Source organism: Podarcis erhardii (assembly GCF_964252035.2).
Source record: "Podarcis erhardii genome assembly, chromosome: 1".
NCBI classification, from domain to species: Eukaryota; Metazoa; Chordata; class Lepidosauria; order Squamata; family Lacertidae; genus Podarcis; species Podarcis erhardii.
Window position 1 is genome coordinate 30,089,794 of NC_138497.1, and position 16,578 is coordinate 30,106,371.

Consider the following 16,578-nt stretch of genomic DNA (forward strand, 5'->3'; position numbering starts at 1 on the left):
CTCAGTGTTCTTTTCAGTGCTCACATTTATACAGGCCCTAACAATCTCTTCCCCATCCACCTTCATTTTTGTCTAGGGTTTATATTTATCCCAGATCCCTTCCTTCCGGGCTGCCAGCGTCACTGGGTGAAGCAGTGCCTGAAGACGTACACCCAGAAGCCTAATGTGTGCAATTTGGATATGCACATGTCTTCTACGGAAACCACTGATCTGTGGGGGAAGAGTCAGCATCAGTTGCGGTATGTCCTGGTTCCAAATAATCCCAAGGCAATTTGATAAAAGGTCATTTACATACAGTGGTACCTCAGGTTACATATGCTTCAGGTTACATACGCTTCAGGTTACAGACTCCGCTCACCCAGAAATAGTGCTTCAGGTGAAGAACTTTGCTTCAGAATAAGAACAGAAATCGTGCTCGAGCGGCACGGCAGCAGCAGGAGGCCCCATTAGCTAAAGTGGTGCTTCAGGTTAAGAACAGTTTCAGGTTAAGTACGGACCTCCAGAATGAATTAAGTACTTAACCCAAGGTACCACTGTATCTCCTTTATATCCCAGTTCAATAATCACTGACCCCATCTGTATGAGTGCCATTGGTCACTCCCAGAGTTGGCTCATTCTACAACATCATGAATTCAAGCCCTTAGTGTCATCAGCCCAATATTGTGGAATACTCTGCCAGTAGATACTGTAGGCACCTGCTGTTTCAGCTTTCAAATGCCTGCTGAAAGCTTCTATTCTGTCAGGGTTATTCAGACAGTTGAGAGCATATTCACAATAATTTCTGATTTCAACTTTTATTTTTTTTTATTGTATTTTGTATGCACAATTGTTTTAACTGCTCTGATTTTTTTATGAATAGTTATATATAAATATGTTTATAAGTAATAAAGTCGCTTAACTGTGTTTTAAGTGTCTGGTATTGTCTTTGGTTCTATTTAAGAATAACCAAGGTGCTAACATATTTCTGTTCAGATTATTTAACACTAACCAACTTGTTCTTTGAAACAAACTAGGTATTTACTTTTTATAAAAAAATACATGAAAAAAGCATTGATGTTTATCCATAGTGTACTAATTTCAAGAGACAGCTTTGTCTTGGTTGCTAACTATTCTCAATACTGGATTCATGAATTTAGAGGCCCTCTGTGCTCCTCTATGCTGTTCATTCACCCTATTACATGTGACTATGTCAAAATTAGGGTTGTATAAGGATATAATAATAATAATAATAATAATAATAATAATAATAATAATAATATGCTTCCCTATTACCAGACAACTTTAGAACAATTCCTGCTGTAGGTCAGAGCAGGGGACAAATGCCGGCTCCCTCGGCCTGAAAAGCAAGATGAGCGCCACACCCCGTAGTCGCCTTTGACTGGACTTAACAATCCAGGGAACCTTGACCTTTTACCTTTAGCTACTTATAGTGATGGGGAGAGTGGTAAGAACAATCATGTAAGCAGTTGAAAGCTTGGACTTAGCCAAGAAAGTGAAAGGCTTTCTCCCCTTTTCCCTTGAGGATTTCTTCTACCTCAACTTCTTTCTCTGAGGATTTTTTTGTCTTTGATTATTCTGTGAGCAGTAGAGGAAGCTGCGCTGCTCAAGCAGTTTTGGAGATACATTTTTTGCAGCATGGCAGTGAATTAACCTTATTTGTAGTTGTTTGACCTGAGTTTTTGACATTACAGTTGGGCATCCAGTCAAGCAAAGGGGCCAAAGGATTAAATGAGGCTGAAATGCACTTGCAGAGTAATGTAATTAAAACTTGTCATTATCTGCACATGGAGCCAGATATTTGTAAAGGCTGCCGGTTCTATTTGACCCGGCAATGAAATTTAAATGCTGAAGTTTTAGCTCTATAAAACTTTCCTCCAGCACCAGGATAAAGGATTTCAACAGTGACTGTGTAATTGCCCTGGGAGGTCTTAAATGGTAAAGTCAGGTGATTTGCGCTTCTTTTCAGTTGTTATTTTAAAAGTCTTTTTTATTGCCCAAATATGGGCTTTTGGGTGTGTTCTCTGATTTTGATGTCTGAACTGACTTATAACAAGTTGATGGTTTAGAAATACCCCAATAAATAAATATTTGGAAGCTACAGTCATACCTCTTGTTACGTTCGGTTCAGGTTATGTCTTTTCAGGTTGCGTCCCGTGGCAACCTGGAAGTACCAGAAAGGGTTACTTCCGGGTTCCGCCACATGCACAGATGCGCAAAATGGTGTCATGCGCAGAAGCGGTGACCCGCGCTTGCGCAGACGCGGGTTGCATTCCTTTCAGGTTGCAAACGGAGCGCCGGAACAGATCCCGTTCGCAACCAGAGGTACCACTGTAGTGTATTTCTGCTTTTAAGGTAATGTGGTGTAGACCTCTTTCCATGGTCAGAGATGTTGGGTGTCTGCCTTGACCTGGTGGTTGCAAGCAGATCCCACTGGCAAACTTTTAATATCTATTCTCTTTCATTTTGGAGCTAATTTCATAGTGCTCAAAGACAGTGATATAACAACAACAACAACAACAACAACAACAACATATTTCTTAAACCCTGCCCAACCGACTGGGTTGCCCCAGCCATGCTGGGCAGCTTCCCAAAAAAATACAGAGGGAAAGAAAAAAGAAAGAAAGCATTATAAACTTGAATATACCAAATTGAATTGCATACATACACAAAACTCAATGTAGGTGGACTCGGGAAACCTGGAGGCTTCCCTGCACCTTTCCACGCATAGCTCTGTGACCTACAGCCATTTCTTTGCTACTCTGGAGCTTCTGTAGTTTTCAAAGTTTTGCAGATGCATCTCAGTTCTGCTGTGCAGCGCTGTCTGCCATCTTAATTAGGGGCACCCTGCCAAGATGTGTCAGTGTTCTTCAACCAGATCTCCAAACTCACTTGCTGTTTCTCCTCCCACTCACCCAGCTCTTCCACTGCTCTTTAATCCTGACCTGCAGTTCTCCCTGCTGCTTTGTTCTCAGCAGCGTGGAATATCATATTAGGCACGACAGCAATTGCTTGTGAAGCTACGTGAAAATATGAAGACCTGAGCAGCTTACTAAAAATATGTCATGAACTTTGTGTCTCTCGGTCAACTACAACATAGTTTCTCTAGGCACTTAGAAATTAATTTGCAAGTGCCAAATTCAGTGCAATTTGTCTGTGTCTTGGAAGCTTGGGGCTGCTTGTGGATCTCAGTGTCTCAGGCAGTGCTAAAAAGTTACTGCACAAAAGTAACTGGATTTCCCCCCCGGTGAGATTAAGGAAGGAAATGGTATAATCTATTCTGTTAAAAAAGGATAGTAGTAGTGGGTGCAAGTTGGATTTCTTCCTGTGCACTTAAAGATAGGGAGGCTCAGCTTTCCAGATCAGATACTGCTATTGAGATTATGTAACTTCAAGAATTGGTGGCCTGAATTTGTGTGCTTTTTTCTACCCTCCCCATCTTGTTTTCCTTTTGTATTGTATCTATTGGATATTAAGCCTGCCAGCAGCTACTACCCTTTAAAAATATATCTGTACACTGCTTAGAAAAGTTTAGGTTCTTCACAAGTGATAAATAATAATAAAGAACTTGAGCCACTTGGCACTATCATTTATCAAAATGCTCTGAAAAGAGGCCCCCAAGTTGCGTGTCTTAGTATTTCATTGATTTGAAATGACAAGTTACAGGAACATGCAATTATCTGTAGATTGGGAAACATGATCTTTTTATCATTATCAAATGCAATCCTACATGAATTTGTCAGCATCGCCCTTGAGCCAGTGTACCAACTGGACTCATGCACTACAGCCCCGACTGGGCTAGGCGAGCTGGGTAGCACTGCCAGAGACCTCCTTTCCCACAGGAACAGGTCACAGTGCTGTGGACTCACAGCTTGGAGCTGAGAGCACCGGATTCACTGTCTCAATAATATAGTCGTTGCGCAGCAGCGTTTTGCAGAGTCTTGCAGAGTATAAACCACTCGGAGAGCAGCTCTGTAAAGTATCCTCCTTTTATTCTATAACTACAGCTATAATACAAAACTATATACAGAGCTAAATAGTCTGAGCATAAATCAATGCTATACTCTGAGTGCCTGCAGCTGCTCTTAGCAGCAATCTTATCTATAAACACGATCTCTTGCACTCTCTCTCCGACACACTGACTGACTCTCTCTCACACAGAGACTGACTCACTTGACTAATTAAGTAGAGAGCAGTACATTGCTCCTCCTCTCTGTAGAGTCAGCAGAGATCTCAGGAGATTCTTGGATATGGGAGGGGTGAAATCTCCTCAGAATTCTGATAGGCAATCTGCCATATTGTTACAAGAGAAAAATGGAATGGGTTTCATTTACTTTAGATTCAAAGATATTTCAAGATGGAACTTTAATTCCTCCAGTCAGACCAGCTCAGCTTTCCATTAAGCCTCCTACACAAATCGACATCTTTCCCAGTCTTGGAAATACTCACCTTATCCAGCTTTTCTTCACCCTTCCATAGTTCCATTTCACTTTTCCAAAATACTTTCTGTGAATTGCCTTAATCGACCCTTCAGCTCACAGCCCATTTTTCCCCTTTATATTTTTATCATTGAACCTATTGTTGAAAATGTAGCACAGATCAAAACTCACTCACATTTGTACAAGTAATAATGAGAATCAAGCTTTATGGGCAGGCTTTTTTAAAGTTAAGAATTGTATTAAGCTGCATCAGAAACTTGGTTTTCTGTATGAAACTCTTGCAGAGATTCATAATTGAAATTGATTTTTTTTTTTAAATTTTCTTTTGTATCTTTCCAGAAACAAAAGTTCCAGCAAACGGGCCTCAAAAACTTTACTGGAAAAGCTTCGCTGGGTGACTTTGGGTTACCATTATAACTGGAATACAAAGGTATTCAAGGACAACAGAGCCTCTTGGCAATGTATAACAGGGAGATAATATGATCGCAAATATTTGTTGATTTTATTTTTGCAGTGGTTAGAAAATGTAAGCATAAAGTCACTGTGCAAGCTTTCTGCTAAAGACCCCATGGCTTCTTAAAGATATTTGAAGCCAAAACATTCTAATCAGATTGAAAACTTGAGGTAGCGTGAGAAAGAATTGTCTATCAGCATGCTGCAGACATGCTTAACCAAATGAGCCTGCAGCCTTATCTGCTTATTGTCTGGCCTTAATAAGAAATCCACCTATTCCCAGTCTTCTCATCAGAAACATTTAGCAAACCATATTGAGGTTTCTAGTTCAGGGAAGTTTGTATTTAGGAATTTGTGGGAAAGATTCTGGACTATGTCACCCCTGTGTGAAAAATATTAATCGTCGTGTCTGGTATACTGAGTGTCTTGATTTTTGTTCCTGGGTCTGAACTATAAAATCACTGTTGCAACCACTAGCACTAACTGAGCTTCTTGTTGGCAATAGCAGAGGAAGTGACAGTTGAAAGCCCATTTTGAATGGATGTTACACTTGGAACTCCAGTAGGGGAAGCTGCCTAATCTGCTCCCCACCTCAGCTTTGGAAAGGAGATAGTGGGCTCCAACACAGCCAGGCATTGACCTAAAACTCACTTTAAGTCACGACTGGATGTGTTCATAGGATGGCTTTGTTCCTCTGAAATTCTGTTTGCGTATTTGTTGTTGTTCTTTTGCTCCTTCGCCAGAAATATTCAGCCAACCACTACACGCCTTTTCCATCTGACTTGGCTTTCCTCTCAGAGCAAGTGGCTAAAGCTTGTGGTTTTCCACGTTTCCAAGCGGAAGCAGGAATCCTCAACTACTATCACTTTGATTCATCTCTGGGAATTCACGTGGATGAGTCCGAATTGGACTATTCTCAACCGCTTCTATCATTCTGGTAGGCTACCCAAACATTTTGTAGAAGGCAGCGTACACCTTTCATCTTCTAGCTAATGCATCTTGATTAAAATGTACAAATGACAGGTTTCATGTGGCAAGCACAAACTTCCTGCCTCTGGAAGTATGAAGTGTAGGGAAATAGGGCAGATCAAGATCATGGGCAGCAACTGACTACTGATCCAGAATAGTAGGATTGCTGAAGTCTATGGGAGCCATTGTTTATTTCATTTATAAACATTGATTCCGTATCCTGCCCCCCAATAACAGCCCTGTAGGCTAGCCTGTCAATTGACCTTTGTCCATCCCAACATTCTGCACTGTTCCTGAGTTTCTTCTCTGTAAACTGAGGTCAGACGGCAAGTGAAGGCTACAACCTAAAATAGAAGACCTATTCTGTGGAAGAAGCAGTGAAGGAGTACTTCTTAATGCTTCTTTTTCTTTACTGTTTACATTGGGGAAAGTGCCAATAAATAATTTCTATTATTGGGGTTAGAATGGAGAGGGTATTTTAGCAGAAAAATCACTAGTTGGGAGATAGTTGAGAAACACCCCACCAAGCCTTCATGGCTGCGTTTTGTAAAAGAAAATAATAACACCTAGGACAAGCTAGGTGCTGTCAGGTATCTTGTGTGGTTTGGCCCTGCGAATAACTTTGACCATTACATAAGAACAGGGCAAGCTCACCCATGAGACAAGGTGAGGCCACCACCTCGGGTGGCAGGATCCACAGCGGCAGCAGATCCCAATGTAGATATTTAGTCTCCCCCCACCCTTGTTTCTGATGTAGATCTTCACTAACCCTTCTTCAATGATAGGGAGTAGGGCACCATTTTGCAATTTGCCTCAGGTGCTAATATGTTTTGGAAGTTGCCCCATACCTGTGAAACACCCTGCCTTCAGATGTCAAGGAGATAAAGAACTATATAACTTTTAGAAGACATCTGAAGGCTGCCCTGTATTGGGAAGCTTTTAATGTTTGATGTTTTATTATGTTTCAATATATGCTGTAAGCCGCCCAGAGTGGCTGGGGAAACAAAGCCAGATGGGTGGGGTATAATTAACAACATCATCATCATCATCATCATCATCATCATTATTATTTATTAAGTCAGGTCCATCTAGGTCAGAATCCAGGATTTCAGGCAGGGGTGTCTCCCAGACCAACCTGGAAATGCCAGGGATCGAAATTGGGACCTTCTGAATGTAAAGCAGATGTTCTACCACTGAGCTACAGCTCTTTCCCTAATAAACGTGTTAAAAGTACCATAAGAGGAAGGGTGTGGGGAGCTGTTTGTTTGCTTTAGAGTTGAATGAGATAACACTTTGGAAAGTGCATATGTATTATGTAAATTATAACAAAAATACAGCACAACACGGGTGGTCTTTATGTGTGCCAAGTTGCAGCGGAACTTCCACCTTGCCTATTGAGAAGAGAATAGCTGGTAAAATCTTCCCATAGCTACAGTTTTACTAACTGCCTTCCCTCTTTTTCCTCTGTTTAGTTTTGGACAGTCATCCATATTTTTGTTAGGGGGGCTGAAACGAGATGAAGCCCCTGTGGCCATGTTCATGCACAGCGGGGACATGATGATCATGTCCGGCTTCAGCCGCCTGCTGTACCACGCAGTCCCCAGGATTCTGCCCAACCTGGAGGGGAAGCCTTTGCCTTCTTGCCTGGAGCTGCCTCTCCCTGCTGACCTTCCTGAAGACTCTGTTATGGAGCCCTGCTCTCAGGAGGACTGGCAAGTCTGTGCCAAGTATCTGCAAGCATCCCGTGTCAACATGACTGTCAGGCAAGTGCTTGCTGAAGGTCAGAGCTTCCCAACTGAAGCCAGGACAGGGAGAGACCTGGATGCTTCCTCCGTAGGCTCTTATCATGAGGAGCACAGTGAAATAAAAAAGCACAAGTCTGATACGGGCAGCTGAAACCTGGCCATATGGAGCAGCAACATAGGAAGTGGATGTGTAACAAAACGTTTTGAACTTTGTGGGCAAAGTACATGGCTCAGACCAAAAGACTACTTGTGTTGTGTTTTCTCCCGAGGTCACACAACTAAAGAATGTCACTCCAGTGCTTTGGTTAACACCATCTGAATATAATATACATTCCCTGACTTATAGCTGTCTTGTTACTCACTGTTACAAGTGACATCTTTTAGAAGACATCTGAAGGCAGCCTTGTTTAGGGAAGTTTTTAATATCTGATGTTTTATTGTATTTTTATTTTTTTGTTGGAAGCTGCCCAGAGTGGCTGGGGAAACCCAGCCAGATGGGCGGGGTATGTATGTATAAACAAATTATTATTATTATTATTATTATTATTATTATTATTATTATTATTATTACTGTGAGGTATTAGGACTGGAGGGAGGCAACAGCCCAAGGAGCAGCTGTTAAGCTTCAGATTTTTGCAACCCTACGTCGTGCCTAAAATAAGCAGGTATGGGTCTGTTTCTTGCCTAGGTGGGAGGCCATAAGGGGAACCGAGAGGAGGGAATGTTACAGATAAATAATAAACCAAATTTTAACTTTGGTTCAGACTGAAATGGCCATTCAAAGACACTTTGCTTGCAGCACAATGTACATCCCTTCATACTGCTAGCCTGAAGTCCTGCTGTGTCTAGAGAGACCTGCTGTATGCCTTGCAATGTGCTTATTACCTACTGACTGATACCAAGGGTTCATTTTGAGGGTGGGATGAGGCTTTTATTTAAAACAACCTCCCTTTCTCGGAGGAAAATAATTAGGGACTGTGTAGTGATTTTTCTATTCAATATGTCCTTTTCTTCCCCTTGTCTCTGAATACTAAAACTGCCCTGTTCCATCAGCGTCAGGCCGTTTGGCTGCCTGCATAATGCAATCTTTGCAGTCTGCCTCCTTCAGGAGCAAGCAGAAGAGAATGACTTTACAAACAGGAACAATGAAGTTGTAGATGAAGCGCCCAGAAAGAAAATTAATCAGCGACTATCTCTATTGCCCAAAAGGTAAATATATTGAAACAAATAAGGACAACACAGTCTTCAGTGCCCATCTGTTTTAGGATTCCGACTTCCCTATCTGGTTTTTAATGCAATTTTAATTGCCAGAGTGCAGCGCTCTGTCCCAGGGGTGTTTTGTCGCACTTTTCCCATGAATAAGCTTACTCTGTTTTAAATTAAAGATCCCTATCTGTCTTGGAGGGCTGTTTCTCTCTCCTCCTCCCCTCCTCCTTTTTGCTTAGTTATTTTGTTCATGCTGCCTTGAGCAACTCTCACCTTTTCCTTCAGGCTGTGTCTAGCTCTGCTGTTCCTGATATTCCCCAGCAGAACAAGGAGTATCTGTTCCCCTCTACATGGCTAAACTCTGAGGAAGTTGGACATTTCTTTTCAATGCTCGACCATGGTGTGGGTTTGGTATAGTCCTCCATATCTCTCTCTGGGCTATTCATTCCTGTGGTGCATCAGGATTTTCAAAAGAAAACAACTGGCACCTGTTTTCAGAAGTTAGGCTTGCATTTCATTAATGGTTCAAAGAGAAAAGTATTTTCTGTGCAGGCATTCAATATGGAATGATAATAATAAATTAGTTTTCCTGAGATAACATGTGAGGGTACACAAGGGAAGAACTGAATTCTCTTTCACAATGAGACTCAGAAACAGCCCACATTTGCCAGCAAATGCAGCTGGGAGCTGCATCCAGTCATGGCTCTCTGACATGCTTGTTGTGTTCACTCTTAGCATTTCCAGGGGAATACTTAAGCTTTCTTCTGAGTAAGCATGCATAGGGTTACACTGTTCAAATGTTTGGGGTATATACTTATAAAACTATAATGTGTACAGTAGCTCACAGATCTCCCATATAAAGTATGTACCTGAGATGGCCACTTTTGCTTCTGCTTGTTGTGGAAAGAAGGGGGGTGTTTAGGTTTACCTTAAGAGAGGTTGGCTGCCTGATGTCAATTAGTGCAGGTCAGCTAATCCCAAGACATTTTAAATTGTGCTCAATGTGGCTGCCTATCATTTTATTTAACAAACAGTGTGTGTGTCTGTGTGTGTATACATACATACATACACATACACATACACACACACACACACAGCGTGAGTGGCACTGTGGTCTAAACCACAGAGCCTAGGGCTTGCCGATCAGAAGGTTGGCAGTTCGAATCCCCGCAACAGGGTGAGCTCCCATTGCTCGGTCCCTGCTTCTGCCAACCTAGCAGTTTGAAAGCACATCAAAGTACAAGTAGATAAATAGGTACCACTCCGGTGGGAAGGTAAATGGCATTTCCATGTGCTGCTCTGGTTTGCCAGAAGCGGCTTAGTCATGCTGGCCACATGACCCGGAAGCTGTACTTCCTCGGCCAGTAAAGCGAGATGAGCGCCGCAAACCCAGAGTCGTTCGCGACTGGACCTAACATTCAGGGGTCCCTTTACCTATATACCATTGAATTGTAAGAAAACCTCTAAGTGGTTTACAAAAATGTTTTTCTCCATCCCCAATTAATCTTTTGTACCACTAGCCCAGAAAAATGGTTGTAGGTCAATATAATTATCCCATTGTGTTGGGGTTGGGGGGACTTTCCCTTGGATACATTAATAAGCATATCCTAATTGATAGCAGTTTAGATGTGCCAGCCATTTGTTCTAAACTCTGTTACTACTCCTTGATTAAATACATGGTTATTTAAAACCAACATTTTAATAGTACAGTCACCTATTTGTTGCTAGTATTGCATCTGGAGATACCTCTGCTTCCTTGAGGTAGCACCTCTGGCGAGAGATTGGCTGCACCTCAGCAGTTGGCAAGAATGTGTTTGCCAAGAGTCTTGAGAATCTGATCAGAAGAGCTTTAAACTAGATCTTGAGGGGGAGGTAGAAAACTATACAAATGACAAAAGAGCACCTGGCACTGGGGATAATAGCTTCATTGATACACAGGAAACTGAGGTGGTGCTCCAGAAACCTGCTAAAGGGCAAGAAACTGCAGGAAGGAAGTAGTTGCAGAGAACAACTCATGGTTTCAGTTGTCTCTACACAAATGCACAGAGTATGGGAAAGAAACAAGATGAATTGGAGCTTTTAATACAGGATGGCAAATAAAACCTTATAAGCATGACTGAAACCTGGTGGGATGAGACTCATGACTGGAATGTAGTAATTGTGGGGTATAGCCTGTTCAAAGGGAATAGACCAAACAGGAAGGGAGGAGGAGTAGCATTGTATATAAAGGATGTGTATACTTGTGAAGAAATCCATGATCTGGAGCATGAAAAGCAGATTGAGAGTATACGGGTAAAAATTGTAGGAGAGAGAAACAACAGTGCCCTTACTATGGGTGTCTGCTATAGACCGCCTAGCCAGACTGAAGCCTTGGATGATGCCTTATTAGAACAGATTACCAAACATTTGAAAAGGAGAGAAATAGTAATCATGGGGGACTTCAACTTCCCTGATAGCTGTTGGGACTCAAACTCTGCCAAGAGTGTAAGGTCTGACAAATTCCTCCATTGCCTCTATTGTCTGACAAATTCCTCCAATTTCATTTCCCAGAAGGTGGAAGAACCGACAAGGGGATCATCTATCTTGGACCTGGTCCTCACCAATAGGGAGGAACTGATTAATGAGGTGGAAGTGCCTGGAAACTTGGGAGGAAGTGATCGTATTATCCTCGGTTTCAGGATACAGAGGCAAAGGAAAACTGAGTGTAGTCGGACACACGCTCTGGATTTTAAGAAGGCCAATTTCAAAAAGCTGAAGGAACTACTGGGTGTGATCCCGTGGTCAGAAATACTCAATGACAAGGGAATCCAAGAAGGATGGGAACTTCTAGAAAGAGAAATTTTGAAGGCTCTAATGCAGACAATACCAACAGGAAAGAAAAGTGGGAGGCATGTAAGGAAACCGGTGTGGCTACGTAAGGAGCTTACAGTTGAGAGTTAAAAAGGGCATGTATAAGAAATGGAAGAAAGAGGAAGTCACAAAGGAGGAGTATACATGAATAGCCAACAGTTGCAGGGGGAAAGTCAGGCTGGCTAAAGCTCAGGCTTGCAAGACAGCTTAGAAATAATAGGAGGTTTCCTCGGTTACGTCCAATGTAAGAAGAACAAGCAAGTGGTGGGTCCTCTGCATGGGGAAAACGGAGAAATGCTATTGGGTGACAGAGAAAATGTGGAACTACTCAACACCACTATTCAGTGCTGTCTTATTAAGCACTTTGAATTACCTGAGAAAAGTATCCTTCCTGCTTTGCATTTTCTGAGGAGATTGAGAGAAGTAGTGTCCTGTAGCAGGGCTCCTGGGAGTCTGGTTTCCCAAGGGAGTCTCATAAGCATCCATTCCTTTCTTTGTTAGGTGCTTGAGGAAGAGATAAGGAACTTTTTTCTCATTAACAGAAAGGTCCTGTTGATTACAGAAGAGGGGAAAACAAACTATAGTTTGCTGTGGCACATTACAGCCATAATGAGGCTCAGAAGAGCCAACTGATGAGTATTGGAGATGGTTATTGATTTTTAAATGATGGAAGATTCAGCACACAGAAGTGAATCTAGGAGCCAGACTCATTCTTCATGCCATGTATCTTGGTTACATATAGTCAGCACAGTACAAAGAGAGGGGAGTACAGTACGTTCTTGGCATCCGTCCGTCTTGGGAGACAATGGAAGAGTGCACCTTTGAAGGTGAAGCTACCCCTCCCAGTTTGTTGCCATCTGCAAATTTGATGAGCATCCCCTCAATTCCTTCATCCAAGTTGTTTGAATCGGAGCAAACGGAGCAAATTGGGTTTTCTGTGGGTTGCCGCTTGCTCCAGTGCAGCAGTAAAATGGTTTGTTTTGTTTTTTTCAGGGAAAGTGCCAGAGCTAAAATAAAATAAAAACACAACTTGGACATGCGGCATTAAAGTGGAGACCTGTGACTGGAAAGCATGGTGCAAAAAAGAAGTCTGGATGAACCCTTAGAGTCTATTAAAGTCTGTTTGCCAGTCTCTTTGACCTCTTCAGGTTGTTTTCCCCTCAGACTATTTAACAGGTTCTGCCCAGAGCCAGTTTAGTTTCTGGACTCAGTTCAGAGGGCTAGTTTTAACATAAAGCTTCTAGACCCCAATACCTCAAGGACTACTGTTCCCTATAGGAAGGGTCAGAGGGCCTTTTCAGTGGTGGTCCCTCACTTGTAGAATTCTGTCCCCAGGGAGGCATGCCTGGCACCAGCTTGATCTATTTTTAGGTGCCAGGCTTTTGGTCCTCAATTTGAAGGATTTCAGGAACTTGTAGTCTCTTTTAGTGGGGCAGGACATGTCTTTTATTTATACAGATGTGTTTTTTAGGTTTTGATCAGTTGTGCTTGTTGTAATTGTTTCAGTGTTTAAGTCACTTTGGGCCGCTTTTGTGAGGAAAGCAACTAATTAGTATTTATTATTACTACTATTATCATTTCCAATCCTTTTCCCACAGTTCTCAAAAAATAGGGGGCCTTAAAGGAAACAAGCTCTACCTATTGACTCTGCCCAACTTGAGTCACATCTGACTGCAGCTTTCTAAATGCAGTAGTGCAGGGAGTGGGGTCACAATAGATAATAGGAGAGGTTTAATGTCAATTTCTCTTTCCAGGGGACTCTAGGAATTACAGGTCTGAGAGGGGAATGGGGTCTCCTAACAACTCCCAGCACCTTTAACAAGCGAAAGCTAGAATTCTTTAGCGAAAGCCGTGACTGTTTAAAGTCGTATTGTGGTGCTTTAAATGTATGTTGTGAATATGGCAAAAGTCAAACTTCTTCACATTGGGCCTCTTAAGCCAAGGAATGAGAGTGAACATCGACCAGAGTAAAGAAAACAAAACAAAGATGACATAGCTGGAGGGGACCACTTGTTGCAGACACAGCAGACCCAAGAAGCTGGTGGCAAAAGTGACCTCCCTGGGGTCCAAGCCTGGGCAGTGTGTTGGAAGATTCTGCGCTGCCCAGATGACAAGGACCACCCCCCCTTTTCGGCCCCTTTCAAAGGAAAGTAGAGCAATACATTTGGCACCAGCTTGGCTGCAGGAGTTGCAGGAAGGAGGCATACAAGGTGCAATCCAATCATTTTAGGAATTCCAAATCTGAGTATACTCCTTAGCCTTTTCTTCTCTCAAAGATGTCCCGCAAGGTAGCGGAGTTTTAGGATCAGAGTTTTCCTTCTCCTGGATGGGCTACCTTCCCAAGTTGAAGAGCCCCATCTGCCCCTCATTTCCCTCAATAGCACGCACAGAAACTGCTTCTTTGACCATTGCACCCACTATTGGTGTCGCCTGCTCAATTCGCTGGAGCCTGTCTTCATGGGCAGGGGAAGTCCCTAACTCACCAGGGGTTTAACGACCTATTGGCTACTCTCACCTTGTTTAACTGATCAGTCAAAGCCAGTTCTGGGGTGCGGCCACTGCTGCATGTTGACTAGGAGCCACAGGTGAGAGCTGAGTACATGGTGGGAGCCAATGACAACAAACTACCCCAGAAGGAGCATGGGGGGTCCCCCAGCAGAGATAGTAGAACAAAAGTGCATGGGCTGCTGTGTGTTTCAGGGTCTCCAAAGAAGAAACGCGAGAGAACCAGCTATTAAAAAAAAAAACCACACACACAGCCTGCTGTCAACATCTGGCATCCTAGGACAGCTGCTAGACTCCAGGGTCCAGTTCCAGCCCCTCTATATCAATTGTGTCTTGAGCCTGCAGTTAACTTTCCCATATTGCTCTTGGAGGGGCGCCATGTCAGGTGCTCTGGGCATTATGGGAAATTAAAATGGCCACACCTGGTCACCTTTGAATTGTTGCTGATGTTACAAGTGCCAGGAAAGCCTAAAGGGGCATTTTGCCCAGGAACCACTCAAGCCTGTAGCCTTTCTTGAACACCATTATGCAAGGAGGATATTGTTCTATTTGGGCCTGTCAGCCACTATCATTCAAGATAAACAAAGAGGAGGCATATATCAGTCGTGTTTGTTATAGGATACAAGGCGGAAATAGGCCCATATCACATCTCCTGGCCCAATATGGCAGCCATGAAACCCGGTTTGGAAAAGATTATTCCTACATAAGGTGGCCCATCTCGTGCTTTGAAAAGCCTCCCTTCTGGATGATCCCTTTTGCCATTTCTGATCTGCTCCTTCCCCCTTGTGGCTGCTCCTGGCGTAACAGCTAAACACCACACAGATTACAGCTGCTAGAAGCCTTCAAACACAATGCCATTTCTGTTGAGAACCAGACCAAGTGCTCAGAAGCACGATCCACCACCGGTGCCTTGACTCACACAGCACTTGGCGCACTGCATAACAAAGGGAGTAAAAAAGAGAGAGAGAGAGAGAATTATCCTCTGGCAGAATCATGAGCGATTTGGGAGTTTCTGCCTTTTTTCCTTGCAGGGTTTATGTGCCTTTATTTAGCAGCAGCCTGGCATGCAGGCTTCTATCAGCCTGGAGATGCAGTGATGGAGAAAGATAAACCTGCTGGTCTGGGAAGGTGAGGCTCTAGCTGACTCCAGTAGCAGATGCTGCTCCTGCATCTCATCCTGCAGATCAAGGCGCAGAAAGGCCATCTAGCTATGAGTCCTCCCCCAATAAGTGGTCCTCTGCCTGACACATTTCCACCTGGCCTGGGAGAGCAGTGCCCTGGCTGACGTCAGCTACTTAGGCTCCTCCCTGACACGTTTGGGGGAATGTTTTTTCCTAGTTTGCCACCGTGGAGATAATACGGTCTTTTACGAAATGTGTTTGATCTATTCAAGAACGTATTTACTGTTGTATCTCAATATTAATTTGTTGATTGTTCTAGTGAGTCACTTTGAGCACAGATTGGAAAAGCAGCATTTAAATAAGCTCGACGATAATGTGTTTTCTCTCATCACACAGCTGTTAATAAGAGCCTTACATTGGGGACTGTTTAAAGCTCCTGTTTTCACATGTAACCAATAAAGTTCAACAGGTTTGTTAAGCATATAGAAATCTTATGTACATACACACTACATCTAAGGAGTGATGTCAATGTTTCATCATACTAACAGCATACTGCTAAGTTAGGGGTGGTTTTTGTTTCAGGGGCCAATGGCTGCACTTAAAAATCAACAACACGCCTTCATTTTTGAATTTTCGTCATAGTTACAAAAGAACAAATACATCTAAGATAAATCCCCAGTTGCTCCCCCACCCCTCACAACAGCACACACTGAACCCACAAAAAGCAAGTCAGGCATCTTCAACATAGAATCCACTTTTAACCCAAACATGCATTTGGGGACCCATTTTTCAATCTTTTACCATATATTGGCATGGTGGTAGTGTTCCTGTTATGGCCCAGCTTGAGTCAGGCCGTGACCCAGCAGTTGAAGATCAGTGAGCTAAGTGATGATCTACTCCATGTGTTGTTTTGTGAGTAACTGCAGTCATTGAGGATAAGATAAGATAAAATAACAGGTTATGTGTTGGTGGTGGAGTTCATCTCTGTGTTGCTGGTGGATTTGTCATCTTACTGCCTTGTCTGATGTATTAAATAAACATACCAAGTTCCTTCAGAGTAATATTTGGGGTTTTTTGTCTGTTTGCTTTTAGAGCTTTAAGTTGCTTTGTCATTTTTTCCATGAGGGCAATGTTCCAGACTCTTTCTAGTTATGCCTCCCATGATAGATTGGCAGCTGTTCTCCAATAGCTGATCTATTATTTGCTTAGCTGCTATAAAAAGGATTAGCAAGGCTTTAAACATCAGGGGTGGGGATCCAACTAACTAGTGCTGCTAGTGGAAGCCTGAGCAAA

General features: G+C 42.8%; 1 protein-coding gene and 1 long non-coding RNA gene across 6 annotated transcripts in view; one reads left to right on the top strand and one right to left on the bottom strand.

Moving 5' to 3' along the window:
• Positions 1 to 15,766, top strand: part of ALKBH1 (alkB homolog 1, histone H2A dioxygenase) — a gene marked incomplete at its 5' end in the record, with an annotated part of 22,940 nt that extends 7,174 nt beyond the window's left edge. The window contains 6 exons of one of the 5 annotated variants that reach the window (XR_014157105.1): positions 77 to 239; positions 4,776 to 4,866; positions 5,633 to 5,826; positions 7,331 to 8,812; positions 9,095 to 9,211; positions 15,196 to 15,766. Coding sequence is in view for 1 of the 5 variants with exons in the window: in XM_081864462.1 (XP_081720588.1) it covers positions 77 to 239; positions 4,776 to 4,866; positions 5,633 to 5,826; positions 7,331 to 7,754 (872 nt within the window). Of the gene's footprint in view, positions 1 to 76; positions 240 to 4,775; positions 4,867 to 5,632; positions 5,827 to 7,330; positions 9,007 to 9,094; positions 9,212 to 11,359 lie in introns of those variants that run through there. The other 4 variants (XR_014157106.1, XR_014157107.1, XR_014157108.1 and 1 more) reach the window with 4 other exon arrangements.
• LOC309345407 lies at positions 826 to 3,728 on the bottom strand. Its single transcript, XR_014158224.1, has 2 exons — positions 2,330 to 3,728; positions 826 to 2,095 (listed from the first exon to the last, which is right to left on the bottom strand). It is a non-coding gene; the product is annotated as an uncharacterized lncRNA (long non-coding RNA).
• Positions 15,767 to 16,578: the final 812 nt, after the last annotated feature.